Source organism: Thermobia domestica, unplaced genomic scaffold (genome assembly GCF_964235325.1).
Source record: "Thermobia domestica unplaced genomic scaffold, izTheDome1.hap1.1 HAP1_SCAFFOLD_151, whole genome shotgun sequence".
Classification (NCBI taxonomy): Eukaryota; Metazoa; Arthropoda; class Insecta; order Zygentoma; family Lepismatidae; genus Thermobia; species Thermobia domestica.
The window spans coordinates 364,266-377,181 of record NW_027655898.1 but is presented as its reverse complement, the minus strand read 5'-3'; the positions used below and the strand labels follow the sequence as shown (position 1 = coordinate 377,181).

At 36.7% G+C, this 12,916-nt stretch overlaps 1 protein-coding gene across 1 annotated transcript in view; it reads right to left on the bottom strand.

Moving 5' to 3' along the window:
• The window catches only part of LOC145676404 (gustatory receptor for sugar taste 64f-like), a 43,083-nt gene that overhangs the window by 14,243 nt on the left and 15,924 nt on the right, over positions 1-12,916 (bottom strand). Inside the window, exons 6-7 of the mRNA XM_081747260.1 lie at positions 10,109-10,263; positions 5,349-5,511 (exon numbers count right to left, since the gene is read on the bottom strand). Of these exons, the coding sequence (XP_081603386.1) occupies positions 5,349-5,511; positions 10,109-10,263 (318 nt within the window). The remainder of the gene's footprint in view (positions 1-5,348; positions 5,512-10,108; positions 10,264-12,916) is intronic.

Here is a 12,916-nt window from a genome sequence, read left to right as displayed (position 1 = left end):
ACTGAAGTGGCAAAACTGGCAAGAGATACTTTGCTTAAAATCTGTGTAGGTCGAAAAATCTTATCAAAGTATCCAGGAGGTGAAAGGAAATAGATGCTTGCAGAGACATATGAACAACATCAAACTGTTTTATTCCCATGCGCGTAGGTATATTCACAATAACCCGGCTTTAGACCTTAATATCCTATTGTATCTGGAACAAAATCAATATAACACATGTATGTCTTCCTACTAATATATCGAGATAGTACCTCGAATTTAACGGTGTGCGTATTTCCTTTTAGGAAATGGAAATTGATGCTGCTTCATTCATCATTGCATGAGTTGAGTTGATTTTGAGTTTAACGCCTCTTCCAGCAGCGCCTATATGTGACCTACCTAGGTATATGAGACGTGAACCTACTGATCAACGTGGAATCCGAACTATATGAGCTCCCGTCGGGAATCGACTCCGAGTCTCGTACACCAAAGGTGCGTACGCTATACGTTTAGCCACAGCGGGAACTCTTGTTCATCATTTCAGCCGAGTAGGAAACGGTCTGAGACAGCTAATAGAAACCTGTCAAAAATAAATAAATAAAAATAAATAAAAAATAAAAAATACAGGTCTCTCTCTGGGAAGACCGTCTATATCTGTCCCAATCATGCTCTTCTGCTTCTAATCCCTATTTTTTTATTCAATGTGCTGTCGTTCCATTTGTTGAAGTTTCCCGTCGAGGCCATCGTCAGAATTAAGGCGATTACCAAACGTATTATGGGGAAAAAGAAGATATTCGGCATAACAATCCAACTTGGGGAATAAATAAACTTGTTGTCTAGTTGATGACGCAAAACACAATACTTGTCCAACTTGTCCAGAATGCCATGAACGGCCTAGACATTAAAACTAAATCCTCTTTCTTCCAAATATTCAGTTGTATTTTGAAAGTCACGATTCACACAATACCGATAAATACCACCTTGTGCCACGAAAATCGCTGGCCAGTTTGGATCTTGAAAAACACATTTTACTATGGCTGCGTCATTTGTGATTGCACTATATGGTTCCAGCATATCTACAATATAACCAGTCATAGTATAAATAGTAAATGGCTTACAGAGAGGTAACTTTTTTTTAATACCAGGATACGATTTTCGTTCATACTCATTATTCGATTTCTTGCTGTGTCGAATATATCTTCGATCAAAGATTAGTACCATATGGTCAACAAACTCAACAGTATTGTGAAGTTTCGTTACTCCAATACCTTTTTCAATTGTTGTGAGCTCTTCTCACGAACATGCCGCGATTCCGAACATACCTACCCTATGTAAAATGATTTTTCTTTCCAAGAATCCCATGACAGATGCACACATACCCGAAACTTGCCTTGTGTTGCCTTTCAGCCCTAGAATTGCTACACTAACACGTTTTGAATTGCCAGTGTGCAGTTTAAACCAAAACATAAAAGTTGTTAACCCGGGAACGGTCGACTGTTGATTTGTGGCGCGAGCGGTCGACAGGTGAGCGCGGCGCTCACTTACAATAAAATCGTTTCTATAGCTGTTTATGACTTTATACGGGATTTATTTTCAACACATTTCTAAATGTTGACATTTTGTGATTTATTATTAGTACTATTATTAAAATAAAATCGCAAATAAAATTATGATGCGTTTATATAAAACCATTTCGTATTACCATTTATTCTTAAAGTTATATATATTTTTATTATCAAAGGTTTTTTTTAAATGAAATCAATTTCTGTTATCCCATAAACAATACAATTAGTTGATTATCATTGTCGCATAAAATTATATTCTTATTATCATTATTACATATATCACATAAGGATTATATTTTCTTAAAAAAATATTTACATAATTAGAGCGAGTTTTCAGTACATGCTCTTCATATGTTCATACTATTCGTATTTTGAGTTGGAAATTTCTAATGAAATTAAAGATATAAAATCTTAGTGTAAGCACTGTACTTATGTCTCTTGATACATAGAGTAGGTATTTCAATAAGACGCTGTTCTATTGCATGTTTCATCACTGTACTGATGTCACCCATTATACTTCCAGAAGATGCTGACAGTGTGTTTCCCACAGATTAGCACTTGACAGCATATCGTACCGTTTTCTTCTGTTTTTCGCAAACCGTAGTTGAATCTGCTCCTTGTTTTTGTCCATGATCTCGAAAAAATTACTCACGCTGTCGGTCGACAGGTGAGCGTGGCGCTCACAAATTACGCATATTCATATTTATAAAGCCAGTGCTACTCCAACAGAAGAGAATAAAAAGATTACACTTGACTCTCAGACAAGACACATCAAGAGACAGCTACACGGCGCCTCAAGTCTGTGACCCCGCTAGGGCGGCTCTGAAACGAAAACATAAAAAAGGGTGAGCGCTGCGCTCACCTGTCGACCGTTCCCGGGTTAAACGACAGTTCGGTTATCAGCTGCACTAGCGGTCTCAAGGAAGAGGTATGATTATGAGAATTATACTGTCAGGTAGAGCCATTTATGACGAGTCAGAAACTCAAACTCAACCATCTTTGACTTCCAACAATATTTGTTCCGGTCAAAAAATTTATGGCGTAACGCGGGTTACATATCTTCCAGTCGTGTCCCGACTTTGGTTCTCCTCATTTTACACCAAGTTGCACCTCGAATATCAAACCATGGTCAAAATATATTATAGGTGGGTTGGTGATGCTTCTATGGTGGAAAACAGAAAGTGGTCATTGAAACATAAAGCAAAAATATTTGAATTCGAATATTTTCGACGCGCTTCTCTCTAGAAATTTGAAGGAGAAAATACATTGTTTCTTATTTTCGGTAAGGCACTTCAAACAATGTATGATCATATTTTGTTCATCCTCGTAACTTAAGTCGTTTCCGAGATATCAACGAATTTTTATTTTCGAATTTTCAACAATAACTTCGAAATTCCAAGGAATTTTAAGCTGATTTTCTGGCCAAAGTTATTTTTGGATTTGAGGTACCTTTGGTATAAATATCACAGTAATCCGTGTAAGGGCACTTTTCACCAACTTATCTGGTTATACCCTTTATACACTTATGAAAAAGTTCTTGAAAATTTTTAATCGTCATTTTCAAATTTTAATTTAAAACAAAATTCTATAGTACTTTTGTTCATTTTTTGTTAATATTTTAAATTTTTGGAATATGTTTGTTTAATTATATTGAATTATTAAAATTTTTCCACTCGTCGAAAACGTTGTAAAAAAATGATTAAATGTTTCATCTAATGCTTCAAAAATATTTCTCTACCTTAATTCGAGAACTGCGGGCGTGATACTCGCAGATTCGACTGTGAAACTCTGTTTCTTATGGTTCACAAAATTACAATTTTCCTTTAGAATATGAATGCTGTCCAATCATTTGTTTTTTCCAATTCTAACCACATATACGAATGTATCCCTCTTTATCCCAATATTTGAATCTATCTTTCTTTCTCCTTGCTGTCCGTCACGTATTCACATGGCCTGGAATCAAACCTCCGACTCTTGAAACCAGATGTAATCGCTCTATCAATAGACCATCATGACTCTTTATAGGTTTGTTGTTAGTAAGCATTATATGTTTAGGTATTTCAAACAGGAAATATAGATACAAAGGTCAATCCAACAGTCGCTTTCGTTCTGGAAATTTCGGTGTCGAAGATGCTTCTCGAAGTAGGCGACCAATCACAGAAAAAGTGTATGATATTCTGGCATAATTTCAGCGATATCGGCATGTAAAGAGTCATAACATCGGTAATGATCTAAACATCCATCACCAGCGTTAAACCATGCACAGAAAGCTAAAAAAAAAAAAAAAAAAAAGCTAAATTCTTACCCCTAGATTTTATCCAACCCACCTTACTTTGTTGAATTTCTGTTTGCAGCACATTTTAGAATACGTTTTTCTCCTTAGGTGTTGCAGCAATTATTTGACTTTTTTAATATTATTTTTTTAAAAAATATTTTACACGTATAAACCAACTTTGGGAATAGCTTATTTGATTAGTGAAAACCGAGTCGAAATATGACCAACGGTTCTCGATATAATCGCTTACAGCCCTATGAAAATACATACATACGCATACACAGGTGCAACTAAGAACCTCCTTTTTTCAAGTCGGTTAAATAGTTTTTATGATCCGTTTTAACTACATTTGTGTTTTCTTTCAAGTGTAGTCCAAAGGCATCAAGCCTATTTCTTTTAATAGAACACTTTATCACATGTATATCAACAACAGGTAGTTTTACCGTTTTCATAAAGGTTTAAAGTGTCCCAGAGATAACGTTTCATCAAAGACCTCGAGTATGATTTGCCCTTAAGATTCACAATTATGAAATTCTAATTGTTCATTAATTAACGTTAATAATTACCTATCAGGTTTCGCGGAAATTTGTCAAATTCGCAACTACCAAATTTGATTCCTCAATTTTGGAATAGGTTCTGGACTCAAACCATGATAAACATAATTTGTGAAAAAAATTAAACAACAATTTTCAAAATAAGAGTTCTAGTTTAAAACAGAAGTTCAAGAAAATTTGCGAACGTGAGCAAAATCTTTCAAATATGAAAAAAATAAACAAAGATGTTTAAACAAAAAATCTAAAACAGTGATCGTGAAATATTAAACAACAGTTTGTAAAAATTTAAAAAAAAAGAAAAAGAAAGAAAAGAAAATGACTAACCAATCAAATTACACGAAAGATAGCTTTCCACTAATAGCTTTAGACTATGAATTTCGACTAAAGTTCAAAGTGTAAAATGATTATTATTGCATATCAATCGGTTTTAATAATTAACTATCAGGTTTCAAGTCCTAATTTTTTCACCAATGGCCTTAGACTCAGTAGTAGTACAGTACTAAGCTTCAAAAAAAATGTTCAAACTAAAAATAAAAACTAACAAGAGTCTCAACAAAGTTTCAAATTTAAATATTAAATCATTTTCTTCGAAATTTTCAAAAGATTTCTCGCAGTGAAACTTTGAATAAACGAGGGTAAAAGAATAGTGCGAAAATACTGGTAAACCTGGTTGATAAATACTCCCATGGGGATTTCGTAGCTCTGAGGAAATTCTATCGCGAGTCACTACCTGAAATCATCACTGGGCAAAAGGAAGCTCAACGTACTAGCATACATATCATGATATCGTTATCTCCTGTTATAGCCAAATGATAAGTAGCAAGTAAATGTCCATTTCCTATATTTTAAAGATATAATAAAATTACATTTAAGTAATTAATTGAATGATGTTAGTTGAACAGATAAGCTTCATTATAAAATGCGTGAATGAACATGTAAGCAAATGTTTCCAAATTTGCTGAGCCTGAGACCTACCTCTACACAGTAGCTTTCTGAGGGACAGGAGTATAGAACTTTTATTGGCTTTTTGCTTTCATTGTAAACATCCGCACAGTACATAAGAACGGCTGCTGTTCGTAGGAGAAGCCAAGCAAACGATCCAAAGAAATATATGAGTCCAATTGTTCCACCATGTGGCCTTGAAAAAGAAAAAAATAAAATAAGTAGAAGAGAGAGAGAGAAAATGAAAATGTTGTTTTATAGGAACACTCGAGATTGCATGAGAAATAATTAAGATTTCTGTTCCGCATTCTGAATGCTTTTGCCAATATCACATTCTACATCTACACATCTAAATCATTTATCCTTGAATCAAACTTCTAAAGGAGAAATTAACTTTAATAAAAGAGATTTTTTTTTGGTCTAATTGAACTTGTGAAGTCTTGATTAATAATATGTTACACATATATAACAATGAAACAAAATATGCAAACTATTCGCCTTTTAACGGTTTCTAACTAAAGCTACGTTATACTTCAACAATTGGGCACTGAACCTGATTTTTATGATCTCACTTTCATTTCCTGCTATGTTACGGAATAAGAAATTCCTTGTTTAAATATGAATATAAGGACAGACGGTTGCAAGAATGATTTCTTGTCAGAGAAATTCTTTTCCAAATAACTTCAGAGTGAATTAACTACTTGAACGTGTACTATAAGGCAAGCTACAATAACGTTCTAATATGAAAAATATTTCTATACTAAAGTAATTGATTATTATTTTTTGGTTCATGGTTATTTGCACCCATGAGGAAAATTCCTGTTCAAGTGCGTCGATCGGTTACAACCATTAATGGTTACCGGTAAATGTACTTAAGATAGACCATGTGGAACTGTTAGGTTCAATTCGGTTTCATTCGATTCACGTGAAGCCACCTTAGTTAGATGCATTTTCCTGCTATAAGAATTGATGGAGTGTTAAAATATCGAATTTCGAGAACTGTATTTTTTGTCAACCCCTCCATAATATACAATATATAGCTCAGGAGCGTACCCAGAAAGTTTGTTGGGAGGGTCCAAGCTTGGGGGTAGAGATTCCAATACTACAAGCCACCAGTGTTTCTTCCAGACATGTTTTTTGAGGGCACTGCCCCCCGGAACTCGGGGAGTGCCCCCCCGGACGAGACCAAAATAATACGTCTATAATATAATAATAAATAAAACAGTACCAGCAGTGCCCCCCCCCGGAATGCTACGTTTGCCCCCCGGAACACTCTTTCTGAAAGAACGACTGCAAGCCACTACGTCTATATAGCATTTAGCATTGAACAGGTATAATTCTGCTCCTGAAAAGACGATAAGTAAGTGTAAAATACTCCACCTATACTTTCAGTAAAAAATGATAAAATTATAATGTTTTTTTATAAGAGAAAGAGTCCAGATGAAGTGTAAGATTAAATTTTCATGCCACATAAATCATTTCTCTGTTAAACAATTATAGTTTTATTGAGAAAGTGTAGAAATGAAAGTTAAGTTAGGAAATTTTGGGGGGTTCAGACCCAGTGGACCCCCGTGGGTGTGCCTCTGATATAACGGCTTACTGCTCAAGTATAAATGATCGTTGGAATATAAGTTTTGTAGCGAATACTATTCTAATAAGTCGTATACTACTGTGCAGTACCTATATACACTATGTGATCAAAAGTATTCGGACGCCTAGCTGAAAATGATTACAAGTTCGTGGCGCCCTCTATCGGTTACCTCGGTGCCCTCTGCTGAAATTCAATATCGTGATGGCCCACCCTTAGCCTTGATGACAGCTTCCACTCTCGCAGGCATATGTACTTTCAATCTGGTGCTGGAAGGTTTCCTGGGGAATGGCAGCTGAACTGAGGAGAAGTATCGATGTAGGTCTGTGAGGCTTGGCACGAAGTCGGCGTTCCAAAAAATAAAAAAGGTGTTCTATAGGATTTAAGTCATGACTTTGTTCAGGCCAGTTCATTACAGGGATGTTATGGTCGTGTAACCACTCCGCTACGGGCCGTGCAGTGTGAACACGTGCTCGATTGTGTTGAAAGATGCAATCGCCATTCCCGAATTGCTCTTCAACAGTGGGAAGCAAGAAGTTGCTTAAAACATCAATGTATGCCTGCGCTGTGAGAATGCCACGCAAAACAACAATGGCTGCAAGCTCCCTCCAAGAAAAAACACGACAACACCATAATACCACTACCTCCGAATTTTACTGTTAGCACTACACACGCTGACAGATGACGTTCACCGGGCATTCGCCATACTCATACCCTGCCATCGGATCGCCACATTGTGTACCGTAATTCATCACTCTACACAACGTTTTCCACTGTTCAATCGTCCAATATTTACGCTTCTTACACCAAGCGAGGCGTCGTTTGGCATTTACCTGCTTGATTTGTGGCTTATGAGCAGTCGCTCGACCATGAAATCCAAGTTTTCTCACCTCACGCCTACATGTCATAGTACTTGGAGTGGAACCTAATGCAGTTTGGATTTCCTGTGTGATGGTCTAGATAGATGTCTGCCTATTACACTTTATGACCCTCTTCGACTGTCGGCGGTCTCTGTCAGTCAACAGACGAGGTCGGCCTGTACGCTTTTGTGCTGTACACGTCCCTTCATGTTTCCACTTCACTATTACATCAGACACAGTAGACCTAGGGATGTTTAGGAGTGTGGAAATCTCGCGTACAGACTTCTGAGACAAGTGATACCCAATCACCTGACCACGTTCGAAGTCCGTGAGTCCCGCGGAGTGCCCCATTCTGCTTTCTCACGATGTCTAATGACTACTGAGGTCGCTGTTAATGAGTACCTGGCAGTAGGTGGCAGCACAATGCACCTAATGTGAAAAACGTATGTTTTGGGGGTGTCCGTATACTTTTGATCACATAGTGTACAATGTGCTCTGAATATAAGAACAAAAGTTTCGAGTTTGTTTTCTTTTAAATGATGCATGCTGAATGTCAAACTGGTATTCAGTAAGATTTCTTCGTGTGTGCTATTTCTATCATTCTATTAATTTCATGACCATTAGTTAGAAAAGTATCTAACAAATATTTCTTTAGGTATGCTATTACCAGTAGAAGAAGTAAGTTTTATTTATATTTGAAATTCAAAATTAATGTATATGTCATTTATTAGAGTGGTATGAATGAAATGTCCACTCCAAATGCGTCCTTTTCAAAGTAAAACAATGCTTGTTCATCAAAACAGTCCAGTCTGCAACAACACACTTTTAGCTTCTTGCCTAAGATTGAAATTCGTGAATAGAGAAATCTGAAGATGCGATGCAAAGAAGTCCTCAACTGCACATTGCACTGCCCCATCATCAGGGAAGATCTTCCCTCTCAAGAAATACTCAAGATGTCGGAAGAGATAATAGTCGGCAAACGAAACGACAGGAGAATATGGTGGATGAGGTCATGGAGAGTTTGCAACGTTTCTTGAACGACGTTTGTATAGGTATTGTCGTGCAACATATGGATGTTTTAAAAACCTTTTTTTTTCTTTTTTTTTGGATGCTTACGTGCAAACTTGCGTTTCATTTCATTGGGTTCAGTATTATTGCGATCCGCAGTGATGGCTCACAAGTCAGATTTGACAGAGAAAGACATTACGGATATACCTCATCATAGATCACCATACAACTAACAACTTCTAAGGATATTGGAAACCACTGTTTTTAACGTTTAAGATTCATTTTTCATTAAAAAAAATGGTAACCAAATTTAGGAATCTTTCTATTATGTTTCTCTCAGCCAGAGAATTGCAGAAATTCAGACAAAGATTCTTGATTACCTAATTTGAAGTTTAGTGCCCGTTCTCATCACAGCTTAACGTGTATCCGAGCCACATGAGCTCTTACCAGAAATCTAACGAATATTTGCCGCACCGATAACGTGTACGGTAACCATATATTCAGGAGGGAGTTGTTACACAGCGATTCCTGTTGGACGGTGTCAACTAGTGTGTTACCCATGAGTCCAACTTTTTTTTTTACCTTATGAGTTGCACAGAGCTCCGAATGACAGAGGTGTGACGTATGACTAACTCGTCTCCAAAACGGACTCATTTTGCGATGCTATGTCACCGGAAGGAAATTTGAGTAATTAAAGACAAACGGTGTTTTCATTCGCCATTTCTGGCCCAAAGGTAGGTTAATGGTTTTCATGGCTTGCTGTAGAGAAATTTCCAGTATGAATCCGTAAAGAAAAATGACTCGTAAGCTGTGTTTTACATGATTACTTAAATATGGCTCTGTTCAACAAGGCACTATCTTTTGACTTTCTGGGTATCGCAGATGGACGTGTACAAAGTTTGTGTCGTTACCCACTCCGTGATATGCTGTCCACTAGTAAAATCTTTCCACCATATCTTTCAATTTTGTTTTAGCCGCACATACTATTTTCCAGAACATTTACTTTTTAGTATATAAATGTATCTGTAGAATCAGAAGTTTAGTACACGACATTATGCAACCTTATCTGAGCAGTGTTGAGTATGAATTACGAGGTCGTTTTTACATAAGATTTCGGTTTGTTGTTTTAGAGTAATAATTAAATGTAACAAACCAAAACAGATGTAAAAGTTACAATAATAATTGAGAAAAAAGAATTGTTCCAAATATTGAGTTTTTATTTTGCAAACCTTATGAGTTCTGCGCCCTTAATCGACTTAAATAGTTTGTCTAGTCGAAAATCCGACATAAGTTACATCCATATTTAAAAGATACAAATAAATATGGCAATATCTTACGATAAACCCTGAAGTAACTGGACACAAATGAAATACATGTTGTTGGCGAAAGAGAGGAGCACTATCTTTGAGATGTTGTCATCCACTTTCTTTGTAAGAAATGAGAGACTGTCGTAATCGCATCTCATCTCACGCCATACATAGTTTGGTGCCTCCTGAAAATACAGGAATAAAGATTCATAAGTATCATTATAAAAGAGAAACCAATGTTTGGAATTACAAGAAAAGTAGGATACTAGACGTATAAGAGAAAAGTAGAGATAATTCCGCCTATGGTCAAACTAAATATCCAGATGTTAACCTGTATGAAACAATTGAATATTCTAACACTAAGTAAGAATGAATTTCTTGAACAGACTTCTCAAATAACACACCAAAATTAAGTAACTTTTAAATGGAAATGTTAAGTAGAAAACAATTACTTTTTCTTGGGCAAAAATCCAGAGAAAAATCCAGTTTTCTATGTGATTCACATGATTCTTGATGCGAGGTACTGTACAGTCAACAGCTAAAGCAATCCCCTCCACAGACTGCTAAAACTCCATTAGTTGGTAAGTCTATAAAACGCAGAACCACGCAAAATTTCTCAATTCTAAGATTTATTCCTATTGTTTGCAGCATTTTGTCTAACGAGTGCCATATATCAATGACATTACAATTCGTTGTATGTATAATGTATTATTTTTTTACCTGTTGGTTGTGAAAAGGTATAAAAAAAAACTCTGATCATATATGAGTTAGAAAATGGTGGAAATTAGCTGAAAATATCAAATCTGGAACAATTGAAGGATTACATTTGTAAATCTTCGTTTGTATTCATAGATCCATTCCAATTCCCCGTTATTCCCGTATCTCTTTCCTTCTTTACAGAAAGAGATCTTGCACATCACACTGAGTATGAATTAAAATTGAAATAGGTTAAAAATTTCGGCCCTACGAAGATTCTAATCCGGGCCTTCTGAATACAAATAAAATGTAACAATCACTTACTCACGCCAGCTAGTTGATGTTGCACAAAAACTGTTAACTTGCTACTCTTCGGGAAAAGTGTTTAAATTTTCAATATTTGGTCTAGGAATTAATTCGTGCGGGTGGACAAGAGATGGCGCAACGAACGGAGCGTCCCACAGTTCCGTGTATCCACACATGTGTTGCAAACCCCTGTCATCGCGTATCGTTCGTAGTATAGGGCAGTGGATTAAAGCGTCAACAACACCAGTTTGTAGTTAAGTGAACATGGCGCAATTTGTGCCTGATAAAGTGTTTTTGCGGGGTGTCCTGCTGCATTACTTTAACATGCAGAAAAGTGCGACTGAAAGTCATCGTATTTTGGTGGAAGTGTATGGTGACCATGCTCTAGCTGAGCGAACGTGTCAGAAGTGGTTTGCACGGTTTAGAAGTGGTGATTTCGGCTTGGCAGACCAAGAGCGAGCTGGACAGCCAAAAAAATTTCAACACGAAGAATTGAAAGCATTGCTCGAGCAGGATTCGTGTCAAACGCAGGAACAACTTGCAGCAGCATTAGGCGTTGATCAAACAACAGTCTCCAAACGCTTGAAAGCCATGGGAATGATTCAAAAGATGTCACATTGGGTTCCACATGAATTGAAAGACAGAGACGTTGAAAGACGAAAAACTATTTGCGAATTGCTGCTTCAACGACAGAGCAGAAAGGGGTTTCTGCATCGAATTATTACGGGTGATGAGAAGTGGATCCATTACGAGAACCCTCAACGAAAAAAGGCCTGGGTGAAACCAGGTGAACCAGGTCCATCACAACCAAAACTAGATATTCACTGTGCAAAGGTTATGCTGTGCATATGGTGGGATATGAAAGGTGTGGTGTACTATGAGCTGCTGCAACCGGGTGAAACTATGAATGGAGAACGTTATCGACGACAATTAATGCGTTTGAAGCAACCTCTGGCCAGAACACGACCAGAATGGGAGAACAGACATGATAAACTTATTGTTCAACATGATAACGCTCGCTCCCATGTCGCAAAACCGGTCAAAACCTATTTAGAAAATGTCGGATGGGAAGTTTTACCCCACCCGCCGTATTCACCAGACGTTGCTCCTTCGGACTACTACTTGTTCGATTGCATGAACAACGATTTGATTGGACAGCGGTTTACTTCTTCAGAAGATATCGAAACATGGGTCTCTGACTGGATCGCTTCCAAGGATGAGGACTTCTTTCGCCACGGAATCCGTACATTGCCTGACAGATGGGCGAAAGTGGTGGCTAGCGATGGACAATATTTTTCTTAAGGTATTGATGTATTTTGTGTTTGTACTACAGCTTCAATGTTTGCGTACCAACCGCACGAATTAATTTCTAGACCAAATATTTCATTAATAACCCTAACAAATGGAATAAGTAATTAAACTGTCCACAAGGGATAGTTTAATTTTTGGTGTGGGTTTACTTCGCACGAACTCTACCAAAAATGTCTTATAATTTAACTTCCTATTTCATAAGAAAATATTTAATTAATAACCGTAGAATATCATTTAGTGTAAGGAATAGGAGAGGATACATTTTATTTGTTTTCCTTATCCAGCTTATTTTCACTCCATTTCTTAACTTTAATTGTCGGAAATTGAAAAACTGGAATACATTTTTCCATATTGAATATATCTGTCCTTTCAGAGAAAGACAAAACAATGCATGATTAAAAATTAATGCTCCATCTTAGCTAGTGTTTTCTTAGAAGGTGAAAATTAGGAAATAACAATTGGTGAATTGTAAGATGATGTAATTGTAAGGTGGTACTAGTTTAATAAAGCTTTAATAAAATTATG